This window comes from Carcharodon carcharias, chromosome 12 (genome assembly GCF_017639515.1).
Source record: "Carcharodon carcharias isolate sCarCar2 chromosome 12, sCarCar2.pri, whole genome shotgun sequence".
Taxonomy (NCBI): domain Eukaryota; kingdom Metazoa; phylum Chordata; class Chondrichthyes; order Lamniformes; family Lamnidae; genus Carcharodon; species Carcharodon carcharias.
The window spans coordinates 75,521,470-75,545,506 of record NC_054478.1 but is presented as its reverse complement, the minus strand read 5'-3'; the positions used below and the strand labels follow the sequence as shown (position 1 = coordinate 75,545,506).

At 42.2% G+C, this 24,037-nt stretch overlaps 1 protein-coding gene across 2 annotated transcripts in view; it reads right to left on the bottom strand.

The window, feature by feature from the left end:
* kalrna (kalirin RhoGEF kinase a) overlaps window positions 1-24,037 on the bottom strand; it is a 1,007,899-nt gene that overhangs the window by 183,870 nt on the left and 799,992 nt on the right. For both annotated transcript variants that reach the window (XM_041200492.1, XM_041200491.1), the window contains 2 exons: window positions 1,071-1,354; window positions 205-357 (listed from right to left, as the gene is read on the bottom strand). In XM_041200492.1, coding sequence (XP_041056426.1) covers window positions 205-357; window positions 1,071-1,354 — 437 coding nt within the window. The remainder of the gene's footprint in view (window positions 1-204; window positions 358-1,070; window positions 1,355-24,037) is intronic.

The window sequence follows — 24,037 nt, the reverse complement described above, 5'->3', positions numbered from 1 at the left end:
AAACAGATATTGACCATGAAAAAAAAAGCAATCCTGTACCAATTACAAAGAATGGCAGTTTGTCCACCTGACCTTTCACAATGTGGGAAGTCAAATCACCACAGTTGCGAGTAAAAATGAGCAAGTGTCAAAATGCCTTTTTATTTTTCATTCTGCAGATACATGCTCCAAGACAAACTTATATTAGAGTGCTGAGTTACATACGCAATCCTCTGGTGAAGGATCATTGTCGATAATTTTCATTGGTGGAGGAAGAGGAGTATGGGACTCGTCATCTGGCTCATCCTCTCCTCCACTCTGCATTCCAGATGAAGACTTGGATAGAGTGCCACTGGGTGGTTCATCTTTCCTTCCCTTCTGTTAAGAGAAATTCCATTGAAGATCAAACAATATATATTTCATAGATTCCAAAAATCATTGCTGATTTAAAGTAATGTAGACAAGTGACTATAAAAACCCTTGATAAAATTGTATGATAGTTCTTTTAACAGTTTCTTGTCAATGTAAATACAACTAAGTTGCTTTATTACATTTCATGGGAAGTAAACAACATTTTTCCTCCTCAATTTTTCTGCTCTTATCCTGTCAAAAATATGTACATTTACTCATGCTCTGAGTATAACCCTACGGGCACCCAAACTGCCATTCTTTATGTAATGTAAACCTGGACAGTGAATGTTAGGGAGCACTACAACTCAGCCCACTTCTGTCCTGCTTATCCTCATCCTATGACACATACCAGTGTGTTGGGAGCTGAGACCCTGATCAATTTTTCTCCTCCTGAGTCCAACTGAAATCAAATGTAGCAGCCTACCACCATTTCCATTGAGGTCAATGAACTGAGACTGAGCCAGAATTGAACATGGGAAATTCTTGGTCTCTATTGCCCAATTCCACATTGGACGGTGTACTTAACAACTGAGCTAACATGGAATTCATCATCCACATAACAGTTTTAGTACAGATTTGGCTCACAATGTCTTGTTCTTATTTTGGGGCTACAGCCATTAAATAAGACTATATTCCCCCGTCAAACATAAGCATCCAGAGCTGCACAAAAAAATACATACCTCATCCGCACTGTCCTCCTGAGGTGCATTTTCATTCTCCCCTGCCTTGGGTGAAGCTGGATCTATGCTTGTTTTGCCATTCCTGCCTCTTTTCTGTTTGACAATCTTTCTATTATCAGCCTTGCCACTACTGAGTCTACGGACAGGACTAGTCAGCCATTTCTTCAGTGTGTTTCCTGAACGTTTGGGTCCTGGGGAATTCTGCATAGAGTTTAACGAAGGCTGAGGCTGAAGGTTTGAAACAGATTCAGACTTCGCTCCATTGTCATTCGGTGAATAAGCATCTAGAAACAGCATAAATAAAAATTATTTAAGCAACCTTAGATCTAAATTGAGAAATGTAACCTTGCTCTGCATACTCCTCTGTCTAGAGATCCTAATGAGATTATTGGTTGCATTGTCTAATTATTTTATGCAATCCAAACTGCCATGTGCATATGTGAAGAGATAGGAAATTAGCAATCAGGTCTCTAACTTACTACTTCCCAAGATCTTCATCTTACCTATGGAATGCAATGTAAAGGAACAAACACCTTCCCATTTGACAGGGAAGAAAAAAATAGTGGGATAATCATTTTGGGAGACTCACATTCCACTCCTAATACCTGCTGCAGAAGGTCCAGTTTGTAATATAATGGAGCATTTTTTTTCTGTCCAGCTTTTTAATAAGTATGTTAGACTAAATCCCACAAAGGGTTAACTGTAATAATCTGTGATGTCATAGAAAGAAGTGACATATACTCATGTGATCTGAGAGAATCTAGGACAAAGCAGCATGGAAAGAAGTTAGAGTAAGGGAGTGTTCTCAATATAAATGTGTTACAATAAAGTTAGTGTTTGCAGCTAACAGTCTTCCGGAGTTATTGAAACAACTCCAACACAATAATACCCACTCTTAAACCTGAAGAGTTGTCCAGTTGGACAAGGATGGGGCGTATAAGGAAATTAAGAACCAAAAGAAGGGGAGAAATTGAAATCAAAATTGCATTTTTCTAAAATTAAATCAACATTTATGACTGCAGCCTACGCTTGCTCCTACTTTGTATGTTCATGCAATTGCGTACAATATTAGGTCAAATCTTTCTGTAATATATAGCTTCAATTTAAACTTAATACATATAACCTACTAGACCTAAGTGATTCCCTTCTAAATGGCAGGCTCATGGTAGGTTTTCATTGTCTGCTGTTTGGATTGTGGTGGCCCCAGACCTCTCTGGGTTGACAACAGCTCCCATGCCTGCTGCATCAGGAGCTTGTGGGGTTCTGACAATCAATTCCATTCTGTGACCTTGTGACCTGTTTGTCCATTATTGTGGGTTAACTGAAGGTTACCTTTAATTTTTGATGGCTACAACGAAAGTAGCTTAGTACAAATTTTCTAGTTTTCATGATGTGGGCTAAATAGTAAGTTTTAACTCCTATAAAGCAGTCCAACCAATCATCATTAATCAAGAAGTATTTAAATAGCTAAGCAAACACTGGGAAGGCTAACACAGATGACAACTGCCAAACTGGTGAAAAATATTGATTGCAGACCGAGGACAGACAGTTTTACTGCCCAGTAAGCCATAATGCAAGACATGATGGAATGAAGTGTTATAGTTTAAGGAGCTGATTGCCAGCACCCCGTAAGTTCCTTGTGCAGCAGACGTTGGGAGCTGATATCAGAAAGCAGAAGACAACAGTTAGGCACCATAGTGCCAATAGTTTTCTATCTGTTTGTCATGTAATACAGAGTTTCACAGTGTACCCTTTATATTGTAGTTCTGGAGGAACAGTGAGAAAACAATCTCCCATGATGCTTCTCTCTCATTTCAAAGGAACTGGACACAAGACTCAGACATATTTCCACCAAAGATCTCATTACTAACAATTTTACCTTAAATTATTCCATGTTCATATGTTTATCTATTATTTTTCCAACAACATACACAACTGGACCAGAAATCAAGATGGAGCCTCTGGAAGCCCCCCTATAGGAAGAAGCAATGATACTTCATTCAAATTGTAACACTTGAGGTGGTAGTTTTTATTCGGGAGCTTTTCTTATTTATATTTCAGATGAAATAATGTGACTAAGGGCAGAATTTTACGGCCCCATTTCGGCAGGGACAGGGCCGTAAAATGCAGCGAGACATTCTAAACTTCATTGATTTTAGCGGGAACGTAAAATCCCGCTGCCGTAAAATTCTGCCCTATGTTCTTTATTTAAACCAATCAGAAAACCATGAGACTTAATTTGTCATGCTGTGGACATATTTAAGGTATGAAGAGCAGTGCACATGACTTTAGTGATATGGATACGAAGACTGGAAAATTCAAAACTTATCGCAAATCATTTAGAGAAGACAAAAAGTCACAATATTTATTTCAATGCTCATTGCAAAGTTGTTCCTGAAAAAATAATATGAAGTTGTAGGTTTTAAGGTGGTTGAAGTAAATCTTGAAACATTTTCTTCCCCTTAGTTGTCTTTATGGAAAAGAAAGGCAACTACAGGGAAGAGTATTTTTTTTTATCCAGAATGGATATCTATATAAAAAAGATTACATTAGTATTTTACAATGCACCTTGAACAATTTTGTTTTGTTCAGGGCCTCAACATCCTGATGAATGCTTTTAAAATCTAACAGAAAAAAAGTTTAAGCAATTTTATTGTAGTTGCGACTGGTTGGTTAAGCCTGTTACTAGGGAGCCTGAATAAAGTAGTTATCCAGATAATTATTTATTATTAAAATGTTAGGGGTTAACACGATTGTTCGATTTAAAAGAATGCAAAGTTGGTCTGTGAACAACGACTGCCAAAGTTTCAGAGAGCTACATACAACTGCTACATCAGACTACAGTGTTAGAGACAGTACATGACTGGGGTCAAATAGATTTCTGTATAAATTCCTATTTAATGTGTTCCTTGTGTCTCCTTGTCTTTCATCTTCCATTTTTTTTGGTCTGATTTGGTTGTGCTTCTGCACTTCATTAGTGACATTCTAACAGTGTATTTGAAACATGGTTTTTCATCAAAATCTCTGAGCAGTTTCTTTGTTTGTACTTTTAAAAACACAAAAAAATGAAGAGTAGTTTGTTTCTGTGTGCCCTCCTCCAATCAAAAAGTTCTTGGTCAGCAGATCAAAGAAGCCACAAATTTAAAGTAAAAACTAGTCTGTGCTGGGGGAATGGAACAAAAAACTGAGTATACTTGAACAGATTGAAATTGTATCATGAGGCATTATAGTTTCACACATCATGTTGCTTGGATACTGACAAATCAATTAGTTTCACATCTGAAACAGATGCGATACAAAAAAAAACAAACTAATATATTAAATTCTTTATCGTTGCATGCATCCATTCTGAATACTAAACTCCAGCCCTGAATTTAAGTCCTTGAATTTTCTCATGTTCATTGCAGTGTTGTGCTGTTGTTCTTGCACCATTAGAGATTCACGGAATCTTAACTGCACAGAAGGAGGCCCACCATGTCTGCACTGGCTCCAAATGAGCATTATGACCGAGTGTCATTGCCCTGCCTTTTCACCGTACCCTTGCACATTGTTTCTATTTAAATAATCATCTAATGTCCTCTTGAATGCCTCGATTGAGCCTGCCTCCAACACACTCCTAGGCAGTGCATTCCAGACCCAAACCACTCGTTGTGTGAAAAAGGTTTTTCTCATATCACACTTGTTTCTTTTGCAAATTACTTTAAATCTGTGCCCTCTCGTTCTTGATCCTTTCACAAGTGGGAACAACTTCTCCCTATCTACTCTGTCCAGCCCCCTCATGATTTTGAACATCTCTATCAAATCTCCTCTCAGCCTTCTTCTCTCCAAGGAGAACAGTCCCAAACTTTCCAATCTATCCTCACAGCTGAAGTTTCTCATCCCTGGAACCATTCTTCTGCACTTTCTCCAATGTGTTCACATCCTTCCTATAATATGGTGCCCAGAACTGTACACAATATTGCAGCTGAGGTCTAATGAGTGTCTCATATAAATTCAGCATAACCTCCTTGCTCTTGTACTCTATGCCCCCATTAATAATGCCCAGGATACTATATGCTTTATTAATTGCTCCCTCTATCTGTCCTGCCACCTTCAATGATCTATGCACATATACACCCAAGTCTTTTTGCTCCTGCACCCTCTTCAAAATTTCACCCCTTATTTTACATTGTCTGTCCATGTTCTTCCTACCAAAATGCATCACCTCATACCTCTCTGCATTGAACTTCATCTGCCACCTATCTGCCCACTACACCAATTTGTCTATGTCCTCTTCCACACCATCCTCCTTGCAGTTTATAACAGTAATGTAGGAAACGCTTCACAAAAATACTTGATTGGGGTTATTTTAACTCCAAACCGAGTAGGTTTTGGATCAGTGAGATGTAACAGTTTTCAAAATCTAAACTCCGACCCCAAAATGCCACTAACCTCTCTACTTTCTGAGTTTAATCAAAGTGGGGCAACCAATATACTTCAAGCAGACAGGTTGGCTATTTAAATTTTATAATGAAGCGGGGAGCCTCACATTTAACCTGTCCTAACCCCAACAGACTGGGTTTCCCAGGCTTCGGGATATCCGACAGCTCAAAGGAAGCGAGGACACCTTCAGGAAAATGTGCTTTTTTGCTTGTGGGCCAAGAGCAAGGGGTGCTTCTATCCAGCCCAGCAAACTACCCGCCTCCCTGCCATTGGATTCTCCCCCCAACCAGGTCCTCCAGGAGGAAAGATTCTGCCCCCTCACCCCACCAGTAGCTGCATGTTCCCTGCCTGTGGCTTAAAGTTATTCAGGGAAGGGAACATTCAGTAGGTGTGGATATTTATGCTCAGGTGATGAATATTGACACAATCTTGCTGGCTATTGCGGGATATTCAGTCGTCATGTGCTCATGTTGATAGTATTTAAAGGAAAGTCACTTTTTGGCAATTGGCACAGAAAAAGGTGATGGTGTGGTATGCTGCTATAGCTGATAATTGGATGATCCTCAAGAATTGCTAAGGCCTGAGCATCCTTTCTTTGAGCAACACAAGCTTCTGTATCCTAATTGAATTGATGGCCTTCCTACAGTATGTAAATGTGCGGAGTACAAAATGCTGTGATAATCCTTGCAACTCTTTGGGGCATATATTGTGCAACTCTAAGGGATCTGTCCAGGCAGAGAAATCTTCTCTCCAGCAGTTCAATGATCCACTTGACCATAAGTCGTGGGCCTGGCTATATGTACTCTTTGCATGCATTTCTGGTTATCTCAATGAAGTCATAGGCCATGGCAATGGGGGAATGGAGGGTGGGGGGGAGGGGGGTGGGGGGGGGGGGGGGGGGGGGGTGCATTGGCATTAGTGCATGTCTGGTCTCCAAGAAGCCATCCTTAGCTGTGGTTGTTCTCCTAGAAGATTCAGGCAACGATAAGTGATATAAAATGAAAGCATCTTGGTAGCTGCCTGACATTCACACACAAGGGCGGAGTCATCCCAGATTTGCACTAAGTGCGGTAGCGGGCGTGTAAAACAACATTTTACATGTAGTTGCAATGGTGGGTTTCACACCGTCTTGTCCCAAACCCACCGCATTACTTATGCATTCTCGGGAAACATGGCATTTCCATGGCAGGCAGGCTCTTATCTGCCCGCTATGCCATCACTTCGCTGCTTTATCATGCCAGGCACTACATTTAAAGTACAGCTGCGCTTACTGCTTCCAGCCTAGGACTGCAGTAAAGAAGAAATGGCCCCGAAAGGCAAGAAGACTGCAGACTTCAAGTGCCTTTTGGGTACTGGCCCGCTGTGATGTCTTCTATCCCCATTGTGGCTGCAGGAGGGGTAGCTACATTATCACTCCAGCTTGGTAGGCAATGACAGCAGTGATCAGTGCCAAACGTTGCACAGAAGAGGTTGGCCATCCAATGCAGATAAAGGATGAATTATCTCATCCATGCAGGCAGAGTATGGCAACCATTTTCATCACTCTAAACTCACACACACATCACACATTCACTGGCATCTCACTCACTGCCAGCTCAAGGGACATCACCACCCATTTCCCACACCTACCCTCACACGTCCATCTGGCCTCATCTCCTCTGCAGACTGCCTCCTCAGCCCCCACCATCTTGAGGCCACTTGCACAGATCAACATGTGCCCCCACACATACCCTGGGATACCCTCCATCCCCCATACAGCTCTCATTCTGCAGCCTTTTCCCTTGTCTGAGGTCAGTTCTCCCTCTCCCCCAAGCAAGACCTTGCCCTGCAGCCATTGAAAAGCCATCCACATATGGCTGATCTAGTAGGTAGAGACCTACCCGTGAGTCACCCTAAAAGTGATTTGGTGCTGTCTGTGAAGCCTGGTTTTGATGACTGCGAGTGCTGACCAAAGCAAGGTAGGCAAACAAACCTTGAAGTCCCTAGCGAGGTGCAGCCCGTCAAGTGCATGCCTTATATATGCTGTTGTGAAACACGTCAGTGTGTTTTCTCGCCGACGTGGGCGGACAATCCGACGGGGGTGGCGATGAGTCCGGCAGGCTGGCCTTATTATGATATGATGTATTACAACGAGGTTCCCGACGTCAGATGACAAGGAACTCGGCCTGCATCGGCAGGCAGAGCGGATGATCGCATGCTGGTTTCACAACGTCATGAATTTTGGCCTTCGCGCCATACCGTCTGCTCATACCACCAAACACACCTGATGCCGGATGGCATGGAAAATCCAGGCCAAGCTCTTTTGGCTGGCATTACAGACCTTCTGAACATTTAGTGACTGGAACTGCTTCCAGTTTTGGAGTAGCAACGGCTATTTTTCTGACACTTTCCTACTTATGTAATTTGTGATATCCAGAACTGTGGGGAAATTCGGCAATATGGTAGAACTCCCTGGCTCTTTTCTGCCGCATGCCTGTCATGCCAAAGTGGGTGAGCTCTGTAGTTCTGTTGAAGACCACATCCACGACTAAATCAAATGGTTGTCATGACCGTTCCTTGGCTGATGTGGCATCTTGAAAGGATCTGGTGCTAAAGAAATGCACAACAGTGGTCACTTTCATAATGACAGACAGAGCTGTTCTCGCAGTGGAGCAAGGCTGAACATCTTTTGATGGTCAAATCCTTGCTGCCTTGGATAATCAGCCCCTTTGAACACAGCTCTTTGAAAGATCATTGAAAGACTTGCACTGCTGATGAACAAGTGGTCGAAGCGGGTACCTAGTGGGCTGTTGTCTTCAGCCTTATTCTCGTCTCCTGTGCTACTCTGTTACATAATATTTACAACAGAAGTCCAATAGGTTCATGCCAGTGTTTATGTTCCACACAAGCCTCCTCACACTCTTCTTCATCTAACCCCATCAACATATTCTTCTATTCCTTACTACCTCACATGTCTATTTGGCTTTCCATTAAATAAATCTGTGCTACTCGTCTCTACTGCTTCTTGTGGTAATATGTTCCTCCTCTTTCACCATAAGGAATGCATAGAAAGGAATGCCTATGTACAATCCCATGTCTTCCCCAAAGCCATTGCCAATAAAAGCTGAAAGTGCCAGAGTTCAGAACTGTACAGCACAAATCAGATATTTTTGTTTATTAGGTTTTAGGGAAGGACTGGAAAAAGCTTGGATTTAATGCCTCCCAGAATTTAATGGCTTGTTCACAATCAATGTCCAGGTAGATACAGGAAAGACCTATACATATTGAATGAAAATACTCCTTCAAACAGATTTCAAGCTTCTTCCTTAGTCTGCATTCAATGTTTCAATAATTACAATTGTTAACCCCAGAGATTATTCAGTGATCTTACACACTGCTGGTCATTTTTCAAAGATGAAAGCATTTCCAGTTCACATATTATGTTCTTTCTGCAACATTCACTGTTGTAAAGCATCCAATTTTGAAACTTAATTTATACACAAAGGAAAAAGGATATATCTTGGGTACAAATGAATTAGTCCAAGTGATGTGACCCTTTTCTACTTAGCAGTTATTTAACATGATCAGCCTGCTTCACACAATTGGAGCTTCCAAAAATCTTTCAAAATTTCTTGTAAAAGGACGCTGCCATTTTAGTACAGATGAAAGGTGCACTTTCCACTAATGTTAATAAAAAACATTTTAACTGCTCTAAAGCTTGCCTGCTGTCACAATGATATGGCAGATGTTCTCAGTATGTTTGGGGAAAAATTCAAAATTTTAATACAAACTCTTGTGTGTGTAACAGTTGAAACCAGTCTGGTGGGAAGACAACCAACAGCCCAAAAGTTTGATCAGAGCAATTGTCAGCCAAAAAAAGCCATATACTTGAAAAACACATTGCAATTTGCTCATGTGCATTATATTGACTAAAGATTATGGATTCATGTTTTTGCTAGCCTTTCTTGTGTCCGGTCCATCTCCCGCACACCCGCTCTCACGCCTTCTCCTCCCTCCCGGAAACATGATAGGGTCCCCCTTATCCTCACTTATCACCCCACCAGCCTCCACATTCAAAGGATCATCCTCCACCATTTCCGCCAACTCCAGCATGATGCCACCACCAAACACATCTTTCCTTCACCTCCCCCTGGCGGCATTCTGTAGGAAGTGTTCCCTCTGTGACACCCTGGTCCATTCCTCCATCACCCCCTACTCCTCAACCCCCAACTACGGCACCTCCCCATGCATACGCAAAATAGGCAACACCTGCCCCTTCACTTCCTTTCTCCTCACCGTCCAAGGGCCTAAACACTCCTTTCAAGTGAAGCAGCATTTCACTTGCATTTCCCCCAACTTAGCCTACTGCATTCGTTGCTCCCAATGCGGTTTCCTCTACATTGGAGAGACCAAATACAGATTGGGCGACTGCTTTGCAGAACACCTTCGGTCTGTCCACATGACCCAGACTTCCCTGTCGCTTGCCATTTTAACACTCCACCCTGCTCTCTTGCCCACAAGTCTGTCCTTGGCTTGCTGCATTGTTCCAGTGAAGCTCAGCGCAGACTGGAGGAACAGCACCTCATCTTCCAACTAGGCACCTTACAGCCTTCGGGACTGAATAATGAGTTCAACAACTTTAGATCTTGAACTCCCTCCTCCATCCCCACCCCCTTTCCGTTTCTTCCCCCTCCCTTTTGTTTTTTCCAATAATTTATATAGATTTTTATTTTCTCACCTATTTCCATTATTTTTAAATCTATACCTTTTCTGCCCTTTTAGTCTAATTTCACCCCACCCCCACTAGAGCTATCTGTACCTTGTGTGTCCTGCTATCCATTCTTAATTAGCACATTCTTTTAGATAATATCACCACCTTCAACACCTCTTTGTTCTTTTGTCTGTGACATCTTTTGGTTATCTGCTCCTATCACTGCTTGCTTGTCCCTACAACCACCCCACCCCCCCCACTTCTCCCCCCACTACCCCCACCTTAAACCAGCTTATATTTCACCCCTCTCCTATTTTTACTTAGTTCTTTTGAAGGGTCATGAGGACTCGAAACGTCAACTTTGTTCATCTCCGCCGATGCTGCCAGACCTGCTGAGTTTTTCCAGGTATTTCTGTTTTTGTTTTGCAATCCTCCAGTCCTCTGGTACTCCTCCCCACAGCCATGAAGGATTGTAAGATCGCGGCCAGAGCTTCCACAATTATTACCCATACTTAACTCAGCAACTTCGGATGCATCCCATCAGGACCAAGTAATTTTTCTACTTTTGGATATTGACAACCTTTTAGTATCTCCTTTTCACTTTTCTTCTATACAATTTTTCTATGATCTCCTTTACTGTGACATTGGCAGAGTCCTCTATAGTAAAGACAGTTTCAAGGTACAGATTTACTCTATCAGTCATGCGCTCTGCTTTTACAAGGAGAATTTCCTTTTTGATCCCTAATTCCCCCCATTTTTCCTCTGACTTACTTTTTACTACTTAATTATATTTATCAAAGATTATTGGGTTCCCTGCTAATCCATTCTAATTTTCTTTGACCCTCCTTTTCAGTTTTCCCCTGCGCTTATTGTGTTCAACTTGCTGCTTTACTGAATTATGAACCTGACATTTAGCATAAGTTTCCATTTTCTATTTCATTTCAATACCTATCTTTAATTATTCAGAGGGCGTTAGCTTTGGATGCTCTTCCTTTCCTCCTTGTGGGAATGTGACTCATTTGCACCCAAACTATCTCCTATTTGAAAGCTTCCTTATGATTCCAATCCAACTGGGCTAGGATCTTTTTCAATTCACTGAAATTAGCCCTGCTCCTATTGAATGTTTTCACATTTGTTTTTTCCTTATCCTTTTCCATAACTACTCAAACCATAATGGCATTATGATCATTATAACAGTTTCCCAAATACTCTCCTACTGAAACATGCTCCACTTCATTTCCAAGAACAAGATTCCAGAAACATTGGATTGAGACAGTTCTCTTGCACACATTTCAGGAATTTCTCCCATTTTCCCTTGAAACTTCATTCCAGTTTATATTGGGATAACTGAAGTCCCCCATTATTGCTGCTCTATAATTCCTGCAAATTTCCTGCAAATTTACTCCTCCAACTCCTTCCCACTACATGGTGGCCTTTAATATACACCCAGCAGCACAATAGCTCCTCTCTTGTTCCTTAATTCTAACCAAATAAATTCCATGAACTCTGAAGGACTGAGATAGGTTTGGAGCCAATGTACCCAAATACCTAGAGTGTGGTGAAACAAAACTGATGAGCTGCAGGCACAAGCAGCCACAGCAGACCATGATCATAGTGACAATAAGGACCCTTCTAATTTTCTGTATCAATGATCAATACTGACATGCCTCCCTCCTCCATTTTTTCCCTTCCCCATCTTTCCTAAATACTTTGTAGCCAGGGCTATTAAGTACCCATTCTGCCTTTTTGGGCCTCAGGCCTCATGCACATGAGATGATGAAGTTGATTTCAATTTTGGGCTGTAGCATTGCTGGTCCTGAAACAGATCCTAAGATTGGCAGTGAGAGTGAAACAATTGGGAAAAGGAAGAGGGTTGGGAAGGTGCTGAGTTGAGGCTAGCAATGGTCTTCAGCACTGCAGTGGACCCAGAATAGATGCTTTTGCTCACCATAGCTCCACATTCAGGCAATTTTTGGTGGCATGTCCAATCATCCCTTTAATGACTGCTGGTTAGACCATATGTTTCCCAAACATAACTGGCCCAGTGCTGGCTGAGTGAAAGGCAGCCCATAGGGCCTGCTTCAGGTGCAGGCCCTGGACATGTCTTTTTTTCCCCTTTATCATAAAGGTGATCAGCACACTCCCAGCACATAATAGGTGTTTGTATCCCACCTGCCATATTGGATGTTCAGGGGCTCATTTGTGCCTGAAAATGTGCATGTGTAACTGTATTCTTGTCTATCCACTGGTTGCATGCACAGTCTATTGATAGAAGATAGCAGTGAGAAATCAACAGAGGCCCACAACTAAAATGTTTAACATTATGGATTTTTTGGAATCGAGAGGTCAAGTTGAAGCAGTGACCAACAAAACTCTACTCACATTTTGATAGCTGTGACAAATTGCACCACAGCAGCCAAGACAATCCACAGCATTCTAAAACTGTCAACGACATTCTAAATAAAACAATCCGCAACATTCTGAAAAAAAAAAAGTCAATTTGCTCTATCTCCCAATGTTGACGGATCTTTTAAAAAAATTCCAGGATCTCAAACTAATCAGTTCTTCCTTGGGCCATAACCTATCATTGCAAGTTTAGTTGAAATCCATCCATTAGTTTTTGATATATATTGTTTACGGCCAAAAGACTAAAACAGGTGGAAAAGTGACCTCCACCTACCTTCAGTGGCGGAGGTAAGGAAATAACCTTATGAATTCAGAGGCTCTGGGTGTTAGGAGGTCTGTGTCCTTGTTGAGAAAAGAATAAGGGGGCTGATAGCAGAGGCACAGCAAATGGAGTTGAAATGCTCAAATGTCCTGTTGGCCACAGATAAAGGGAATTCTCAGCTAAGTGAAAAAACAAGATACTTCAGAAGCTCTGGTACTGAAAGAGGAGTCATTAGAGCAGATATGATAGGTAAATTGTGAAAAAGGAGTTTTTAGAGAAGTGAATTGGAAAGAAGGCTAATTCAGCTAACAGGTGTCTATGGATTTGCAATAGGTTCTATGGCAAGCCTGTTCCAGCAGCTGGAGAGAGAGAGGAGCCAATAAGAGAATGTGAGGGATAAGTGGAAACTGGAAGCATTTTTAATTAAATGTTCAAATTGAGAGCAACAGCAGTATAGCGGGAACAGTAAGCAGTGCTAACATATAGTAATGTAAAAGAAGAGGTCAGGGAGGAAGTCAGAGTAAGACTGGAAGAGGTATTCCACATGTCTGACAAAGTGACAAGCAAAATTGAAGCCAAGCAGTTTATGATCTATATATGCTCTTGAGATATCTAACTCTTACTGCTTCAAACAGGAATCTCCTCCGCTCACCATCCTGAGCCAATAGAAATGAGTGTCATGCACAAGAAGGAGAATTCTGACCCGACAGCTCTCTGGCCCTTTCCCCTCATTTTCTCATAACATTTTGAAAACTGTTGCAAACACAAAGGGCTTGATGTTAAAACCCCCTCCTCTGCAACTGGCAGGATGGGTGTGGAAGGTCGGGGGAGGGGGAAATTAAGCCCTGAGAAACAATAGGGAAAGCACCCCAACACAATGTGGACATGCCTGTTGCCATTTTTACAATGGCAAGTTTTGGGCTGTGCAAGAGTGCCATGTTAGAGAGGTAGGATGCTGCTTTAAACATGTTAATGAAGTCTCCCACTGTGTAACTAGGAGTCTGATTTAAATTTAATTGCTGTCAGCTGGGTTTCTGAAGATTCGAGAAACCAGGCAGCAACCAGAGTTTGGTGGAAACTGCTGGATAGAGTGCTTTTTCTAGCATTCCTTGTCAGTTAGGAGAAGCAGAAGTGCTCCTCTTGACTCCTTAAAGGAACTGATCATAACTATCTCAAGACCCCGCTGCAATTGGTGAATTACCCCACTTCAGCCTTGATCTGCATTCAACCCTGAGATCGTGACCGACCTGCCCCCTCTGTGCCCCCAAACCTTGATCTACACCCTTCCCAGAGCTTGGTGCCAGCAAGAAGTGAGGAAAAGAGGAGAAAAATGGCGAGGGTCAATGAATGAAGAGCAGCTGATGTTTCCATTCTTCTCCTATCTCCCTAGTTCATGTTGACATTATTCTCGCCTTCAGTTCATATTAGCAATCTTTTAATCTCTTCTTCTCAATTCATGCCGGCAAGCGTTCCTCCTGTTAGTTCATTTCGGCACTTTTCTTCTCAGTTCATGTAGAACTTTTTAATTCTTTCTCTGTTCATGTTGGTACCCCCCATCCCCCTCCTTTCCAGTGCACATTGGCACCCTGTTCTCCCCTCCTGTGCACATGTTGCCAGTTCCTGCTGCCACTCCTCCCCAGCTAACACAGACACTCTTCTTTCCCTGGTATTCTTTTCCCTGCTCTCTTGGTCAGTTCATGACATACATCTTTACTTCTCATTTACTCCCAGTTCACCTGGGACCCTTTTTGGACCTTCTGCCCACACCCACCACTCTCTGCACCGCCTGATGTTGCCTCTCATCCAGCTGATGGAACTATGATACACAATTTGTGTATAAACTTTTACACAGCTCTGCAAGCAAATATTGTTCCACAAAAAGTAGGGGCATTATAATTGGATTCAACGGTCAACCGTAAATCATTCTGACAGTAGTTCCCACAGTCACTATAGTATCAATAGAGAATAGTCCCCACAGTCACTATAGTATCAATATTATTTGTACAATTGCTAGACAATTTTCATAACACATATCCATGGACCAAATCATGTGATTTATGCAACCCTCTGTGTGTTCTTTACAAAATGTTAAAAGCATTGATGTTCCCAAATCTGATATAATCAAGACATTTTCAATATATTCCTGGTATTCTACAAATATATATAAAAGAAATGTGTGACATGTCTTTTGTATGCACTAGATGTTAGTGCAACCATTTGTTGCTATGCAGCAGTGCGCCTGTGCTTAGACCAACAAGAATCATCTATATTTTCAGAGCTGAGACTGGTCTATCGTTAAATGGGCTTTGACATCCTGGGTATTAACTTCTGCACTTAATAAATTACACAAGTCTACATAACAGTTAATGCTTGGATGTGGCCATTACAACAGCAATACATTTCTGCACATTTAATAATTAATCAATATTTCAAATTAAATTCCTTTGCAAATTAATAAGTAATTGGGCCTGAAATTTCTTCAGAGCTGTCCCTGCTCTGCTGCTGGAACCTAGCTGGAAATATGGCAGAACTCACAGATGTACATGCGTCGATAGGGTTTCTGCTGCACTTCTGGCAAAGTTACTGTGGTAGAGCAGGAGCAGCTCCAAGGAAAATCCATGCCATTGTTCTTATTGTAGATGGTCCTGTCACCTTTCTCATCTGAGTAATAATGGAACCCAATCACAGATGATCAGATGGGTGATTTCATGATCTGGAGTTCCCAAGATGGAATGCTGCTTCTAGGGAGTGTACCTGATTTCCCATGGTATGCTTCCTCTGAGCACTGTTTATAGAGGATAGCCAAGCTGGAAGGCCAGCCAAGAGCGTGTTGGAATAATCAAGTCTGGAGTTGACAAAGGCACGGATGAGAGTTTCAGCAGCAGAGTAGATGAGCTGAGGTAGAGATGGAAGTAGGTAGGTCTTAGTGACAGTGTGGATACATGGTCAGGAGCTTATCTTTGGGTCAAATACAGCACCAAGGTTGTAAACTTGTACACTCTCAGCTCAGCTCCTGTTGAACAGCAACTGTAGTGTAAGACAAAAACAGAATTACCTGGAAAAACTCAGCAGGTCTGGCAGCATCGGGTGAGAAGAAAAGAGTTGATGTTTTGAGTCCTCATGACCCTTCGACAGAACTTGAGTTCGAGTCCAAGAAAGAGTTAAAATATAAGCTGGTTTAAGGTGTGTGTGTGGGGGGCGGAGCGATAGAGAGACAGAGAGGTGGAGGGGGGGGTGTGGTTGTAGGGACAAACAAGCAGTGATAGAAGCAGATCATCAAAAGATGTCAACGACAATAGTACAATAGAACACAGGTGTTAAAGTTAAAGTTGGTGATATTATCTAAACGAATGCGCTAATTAGGAATGGATGGTAGGGCCCTCAAGGTATAGCTCTAGTGGGGTTTTTTTTTTATTTTTTTATAATGGAAATAGGTGGGAAAAGGAAAATCTTTATAATTTATTGGGGAAAAAAAGGGAAGGGGGAAACAGAAAGGGGGTGGGGATGGGGGAGGGAGCTCACGACCTAAAGTTGTTGAATTCAGTATTCAGTCCGGATGGCTGTAAAGTGCCTAGTCGGAAGATGAGGTGTTGTTCCTCCAGTTTGATGATCTGCTTCTATCACTGCTTGTTTGTCCCTACAACCACACCCCCCACCCCCTCCACCTCTCTGTCTCTCTATCTCTCCGCCCCCCACACACACACCTTAAACCAGCTTATATTTCAACTCTTTCTTGGACTCGAACTCAAGTTCTGTCGAAGGGTCATGAGGACTCGAAATGTCAACTCTTTTCTTCTCCGCCGATGCTGCCAGACCTGCTGAGTTTTTCCAGGTAATTCTGTTTTTGTTTTGGATTTCCAGCATCCGCAGTTTTTTTGTTTTTATCACTGCAGTGTAAGGCCTTCCAGCTTGGCTATCCTCTATAAACAGTGCTCAGAGGAAGCATACCATGGGAAATCAGGTACACTCCCTAGGAGCAGCATTCCATCTTGGGAACTCCAGATCATGAAATCACCCATCTGATTATCTGTGATTGGGTTCCATTATTACTCAGATTACTCAGTTTGGTATCCAAACCCTATAACAGTTTTAATGCATTTGAACAAAATCTGATTACATCAGCAATGAACCTTTCAAACATAACCCTGTTATTTTTCTCTTGCTCACACTGCAGTTGATAATGATGAATCTGAAGTCTGCTAGACTGCTCAGTTTAAAAAACAGGACTTTTAAATTTATCAACAATTTGCATTTATATAGTGCCATTAATATAGCAAAACATCAAAAACAATTGTCAGGAGCAATCAAACAATATTTGATGAAATTTATTCACAGGCTAAGATAAATTTGCCTGTATAACAATGGACAAAAATGACTGTCCTTAAAATCTACTTTCACTCTTGTGTGGTACATGTTATATATCACATGTGTGTGCCTTACAGACAGGATAGCTTTACATGCTTTGAAGTAAAGATTTTTTACAAAATCAGATCAGATCCCAAATGATTAGCCAGCAACTGCTTTTCTATTGACATTGCCAAACCAATGCAGATTAGATGTGAAAGTAGAATGAAGCAAAGAACTTGTTGCTGAAACAGACAGTGTTGTTTTATTATAATCTCAATTCAGACAATTGTGTGATGCAAATAATATTTAAACTCTCTGATCTTTCACAGCAATAAACACATTTAATTGGATTTCACTTATATCCCAAACCAAAATGTCATATTAGATTAAGGGGAATAACTACTCAGTAACAGCATTCTAACTGAAATAGCACTGGGCTGGAAGACATAGTAAAGAGGAATATCATTATTTGAAAGTGCTGTGGTATGAGTTTTCTGTTTGTATGGTAGAACAGAGGTAATCTTCAACTATGCTTCCATTTACCAATGAGGGCCTAAATGCTTTATTTTAGGATCTCTCAAGGAAATTAAGATACCTTGGGATGGAGCATCTGATGCCATCTCCGCCTGGGTTTTTCAGGAATAAATGCAGTCTAGCAAGCAGCCACCAGAAAGACTATTTTTCAAATTGGAATGGTTCTGGTGTTGGATAGGGTGGACTGCACCTTTAATCTTTGCCTGTCTTTTCTCTTTTGGAGCTGGTGGATCTTTGCCAGCAGCTTTATGTTAAATTTCATGCATGATTTGTAGGGTCTCTCCTGTTTTCTTGCCTGATTTCTTCATTGACTTCTTTTTATTCTTTGGGAGCTGGATCATAGGCTAGCTCAGAGATTTCGAGTTCCCAAAGCTGCCAATAGACCAGCCATCCTGCTGATTAATGGGGGTACAGATTCAAAGTCCATTGGAACGGCGACAGCTGGAACAGACCTATCTATGGGTGCTGTCTCACGGCAGCAGCAGATGTCAGGCCTCCAGTCTTCCCATGTTGTTAATAGTATTAAATCAAAGTACATAAAAATAAGGACAATATATTGGCTTTAAAATGGGGGTGATTTAACCTATGCAACCTGGTCTAATTATCATCTACCCTCTCACCCTATCTTACCTGAATACGACTACATCTAACTGCCCATATGCAATGCCATTGAAGATCCAGATATTTTCATCTTAACCCCACATCAATTCTGAATGAGAAAAGAGTGGAAAACAAACTTTTCAGCGTGCAAGGGAAGCACATGCAAGCTGATGTTATGGAGGTATGTCAAAATTTAACAGCGCATAAATAAAATTGGGAACACTACTTTAAAATACATTGCGGCAGTAGACCTGGGGGTACAGGTTCAAACTAAGAAAATATATAAATTTAAGATTACAAATTTGTGTTCTTCAAGAGTCTTCTTACTCTTTGCAACTGTCACAGACTTGTTTCTCTCTTAGAGAAGACTACACCTTTCTCTGCCTCTCATGTCATCTTCCAAAGGGCTTATCAAAGTACTTCTTGCTGCCTCCATACAAGCAGCAACCCCAACTGCCCAATCCTACTCGCTTATTGACCTTCCTACCCAGTATGCTGCTGGGGGAAAATCTTTCCTACCTCCTTCCTGTCCTGCTCACTGTTCACAATGCTGACCCTGTGGGCTTTGCACTGGATCAGCTATCACCACCTGTCTCCACATCTCCCTTCAAAGCATCTGTTCATTTGAGCACAAGGCCTTTCCTTGCTGTTCATAAACTTATTGTGGGTGATTACATCAACATCATGGCCGTGATGAAAGTCTGGCTGTGGGATCATGACACATTCTCCTGAAATGAAGCTTCTACACTTGGCTATGCCTTCCACCACTTGAATATGTAAACCACTGCAGTGAAGATATGGCCCTTATCATCAAATGCCACTTTGATCTGTCCCCCTATTCCTACGGAACCTTCTCCTCCTTCCAGCACCTCACCTTGTTCAAGTTTGCTCACTTCTCATTTGAAATCCTAGTCCTCTATCAACCACCCAAGTGTCACAACAATTTTCTCAGCAAGATATCCTCACTACTTTCATCCTTCTGCCTTTGCACTGAACAACCTCACATCTCCTGTGATTTCTACCTCCATCTCAATTCATCATGCTCTCTTTCCTTTGAGTTCACTGCTTAATCCTCGCTTAATCTCTTCCTCTGTAGAAAATTCCCAAACTTCTTCACAGCCACCCTCTTGAACTTGTCTCCCATCATGTCAATCACAGATGAGGCTATCTTTGATCACTTTCTTGTATCGCTCACCAACCACATCCTTACTCCCAACCCTACTGTGTCTGCCTCTAGAAGAAAAAAGCTCTCTGCCATATGGCTTACAGCTGTACATTCAAAATCCTAACTACATAACCTTTGGCCCTCCACTTGCCACAATATTTCTGCAGTTACTGATCTGCTCAACCATGCCATCATCTAGACCTCTGATCCCTAGTCCCTGTTCAGATTATTATCCTCTCTCGTGGCATCACCTGAGCCTGAAGGCAGCAGCATGTGATTCAATTTTCCACTTTTATATCGAGTATTATTCATTTATATTCACATGGAATTCCTCTGTTACACTCCACTCCTTTAAAGTAATTGGCAGATAACTGGTTTAGCCATTCATTAGCAAATCTGATTGGGCCACATAAAACCCTATCAGGTCCTAATCTCCTCTGCCAAAACTGCTCACTATTCCTGGATCATCCCGGAATACAAAAATGACCACCCAGCTTCTTTTCTCTACTGAAAATAATCTTTTTAAACCTTATTCCCATGTCCCTTCCACCCTCACCTTTGCTCAGCTGCCTCTGCCATTTCCCTCCCTTTCACTAGCCTACCTAACCAAGCTTCTTCTAGGGCTCCCCTCTGCCCTAGCCCTGAACTTGTATCTTTCTTTAGCTTTTTTCCTATCTGCCCTCATGTTTTCTCCAAGCCTACCTTCTCCATGAGACCTTCCTCCTGTTGCTTCGACCCTATTCCCACTAAATAGTTGAACACCCAACTTCCCTTCATGGTTCGTATGTTAGCTGATATTATTAACAGTTCCCTCTCTTCAGGTACTATATCCCTTGCCATCAAATCTGCCACCATTGTCCCTCTCCTCAAAAAAAATTTTGACCCACTCCATCCTTGCAAACCATCACACTATTTCCAGCCTCTCTTTCCATTTGAAAGTCCTTGAACATGCTTTCGCTTCCCAAATCCATGCCCATTTTTCCCAATCTTCCATGCTTGAATCTCTCCAATCATATTTCTATCACTGTCACAATACTGAAACATCTTTTATCGAAGTCACAAATTACATTGTATTTGACTCTGATGAGCTAAACATTCTTCCTCAGCCTTTGACAAGGCTGACCACATCATCCTCCTCCAATGCCTTTCTTCTGTTGAGCAGCTGGGAGGGACTGCATTTACGTGAGTCCAGTCCCATCAGTCCAATTATAGCCAGAGAATCACCTGCAGTGGCTTCTCTGTCAACCCCTGTCAATTTCCTCTGGTTTTCCCCAAGGATCTAAACTTGCCCCATCCACTCGGTGACATCATTCAAATACACAGCCTCAGTGTGCCACAGGTATGTTGACAACACCCAGCTCTACATCACCACCGCCTTTCTCAACCTGTCCACTGTAACTAAATTGTCAGATTCCTTATCTAACTGGATGAGCAGACATTTCCTCCAACTAAATACCAGACAGGCCAAAGCTAATTCCTTCATCCCCACTACAAATTTTGCTTCCTAGTCATAAACTTCATCCCTCTCCCTGGGAACTATCAGAGATTGAAGTAGACTGCTCACAACTTTGGTGTCATATTTGACCCAAAGATGGGCTTCCAAGCACATATCTGTGTCATCACTAAGAATGTTTATTTTCACCCTCCAACTCAGCCCCTGCCTCAGCTCATCTGCTACTGAAACCCTCATCCATGCCTTTCATTACCTCCAGAATTGACTGTTCCACTGCACTCTTGGCTGGCCTCCCATCTTCCACCCTGCATAAACTTAAGCTCATCCAAAACTCTGCTGCCCACATTCCAAATGCCCACATGCACCAAACCCTATTCACCCAAAACCCCTGTGCTTGTTGATCTAGATTAGCATCCTGTTAAGCCACACATTGATTTTAAAATTCTCATCTTTGTTTTCAAAAACCTCCATGACCTGTCCTGTCTATGTAACCTCCTTGAGCCCTACAATCCTCAGAGATAGCTGCATTCATTCGATACTGATCTCTTGCACATCCCCCGCTTTTAATCGTTTTATTATTGGCAGCTTAGTCTTTAGCTGCCTGAGCCCTAAACTCTGGAATTCCCTCCATAAACCTCTCTCTACCTCTCTACTTCTCATTCCTCTTTTAAGACACTCCTTAAAACCTACCTCTTTAATCATGCTTTTGGCCATCTGTCATAATAGCTCTTTATGTTGCTTGGTATCAAATTTTGTTTGATAATGCTCTTGTAAGGCATTTTGGAACGTACATAAGTGCAAGTTATTCTTTTTCTGCTTTACACAAAGAACAGAGATGAACAGGGAGAATGGAGAAGCAGAAATTAAAACCCTGAATTCAATCTAGAAATAATTAAATGCTGTGGTTGGGTAATCTGGGGTCTCTAAGGATGGAGAAATTAAACTGGCTCAAATTACCTTCCTCAGGTGTGATTATCTTGTGTTGAATGTTGATTCAGTCATTTTATGCATTACAAGCAGCAGAACTCAGAGCAGGGCTTCTTACAGCTGTAGCACACGCCCAAGTGAGGCGAGTTCATGCATAAGCACTGCTGAAGAAAGCTTTCTAAAGAACTGCAAAGTTAGCAAGTAATCTTGGGAGCATTCCACACACTGAAACAATTCCAGTTTGCAGCTGACCAAAGTAGGTAATGACACAGGACACACCCAAAGCTAATTCCAAAACAACTTAGACATGATCTTATTTGCTGCTTGCAACTGTGTAGAAGTATCTAATTTACAAAACTTAAAACAAACATTCCATTTTTGTAGAATAGGTTGGAAAATAACACCATGGTGATAATGTTGAAGCTGTGGGCGAAATCGTCCCAAATTTGCACTAAGTGCAATAGTGAGTGAGAAAAGAACATTTTACCCGCCAGCCGCAATGGCGGCTTCTCATGCTGTATCGTCCTAATCCTGCCTCGTTAATCATGCATTCCCGGGAAACATGCTGTTTCGATGGTGGGCGGGTTCCGATTCGCCCGCTACGCCGTCACCTTGCCGCTTCATCACCCTGGGCACCACAGTTAAAGTGCAGCCGTACACACACCTCTTAGTGCTTTCTGTCCACGACTGCTGCAAAGAAGACATGGCCCTGGAAGGCAAGAAGACTGCAGCCCCCAGGTTTAGTGATGGGTCCCCCAAATGCCTTTTGGATACTTTGGAGGCCTCCTGTGATGTCCTCTATCCCCGCTTTGGCTGCAGGATGGGCAGCAACATTACCACTCTGGCTTGGTAGGCAATGGCAGTGGTGATCAGTGCCAATGCTGCACAGAAGAGGTTGGCCATCCAATGCAGATAGAGTGTGAATGATCCCATCCATGCCGCCAGGGTAAGGTACCCATCTCATCACTCTAAACTCATGCACTCAAGCCCAACTCACATTCACTAGAATCTCACTCACTGCCAGCTCAAGGGACTCTCTCACACAAACCCTTACATCTTCACCTGACTTCATTTCCTCTGGAGATTGCCTCCTCAGCCCTCACCAGCCGTTGAAAAGTCACCCATGCTTTACAGCTGGTCTGTTTGGTAGAGACCGGCCCATGAACCCCCCTAAAAGTACTGCTGTCTGCAAAGCCTTGCACTGATGACTTTGAATGCCGCCCGAAGCAAGGTAGGAAAACAAACCTCAAAGTCCCAAGCAAAGTGCAGTGCGCCAGGTGCACATTGCTTATGAACAGTTGTGAAAGACGTCAGCATGCAAAACATGTTCAGATGATCCAGCGTGGGGGTATGATTCTGGCGAGCTGGGCCTATAATGATATGCAGACGTATTACAATGAAGTTCCCAAAGTCCAATGGCGAGTAATGCGGCCTGCCATTAACGGGCAGAGCAGGCGATAGCAAACTGGTTTCGTGACATCATGAAACTGATTTTTGGCCTTCTCACCATATTATCTGCTCACACCGCCAAACACACTCAATGCCAAAGGGCATGGAAAATTCCATCCCATGTTTCTGATTTGGCTATTTCTGCACTCCTCTTAGAGTAGGTGGTAGCTACCCCAAGTTGGGTTCTAGTATGGCAAGGTGAACGAATGGTATTGCTTTTGTTGAAAGTGCAGAATACAACCACAGACGGGTGCTTCATGTGCCTGTGGAGCTGGCAGCAAGCGATTGGGAAAAGCTGCAACTGGCTGCAGAAGCCATCAAGCTTTTTTTTGCAGTTGGCCAGTAGTAACAACCCTCCTGACATCAAGGGAGAGCTGCAAAATGAAACAACATCCTGACAATGACTTAGGGACAATCAAACAATTGTTTGTGTGGTGCCATAGTTACACTCGGATCCACATACAATGTAACTGGGGCAGAGTCTGGAGTTGTAGCAATCATATCATAAGATAATTACAGGTGAGGAAGGCATAATTCATCCATCCAGAGAGCTCTTTATGTCATTCTATTGTTATATTAATTTATTTCAAACGATTCCAGGGTTTGTGCCCTACTACTCCACCTAGAAGTTTTCCTACTCCTTGACCACTTTTTTTGCTAAGATTAGTTAAGATAAATTTTTTGTTATTAGTTTATTACTTTGAATCCATGC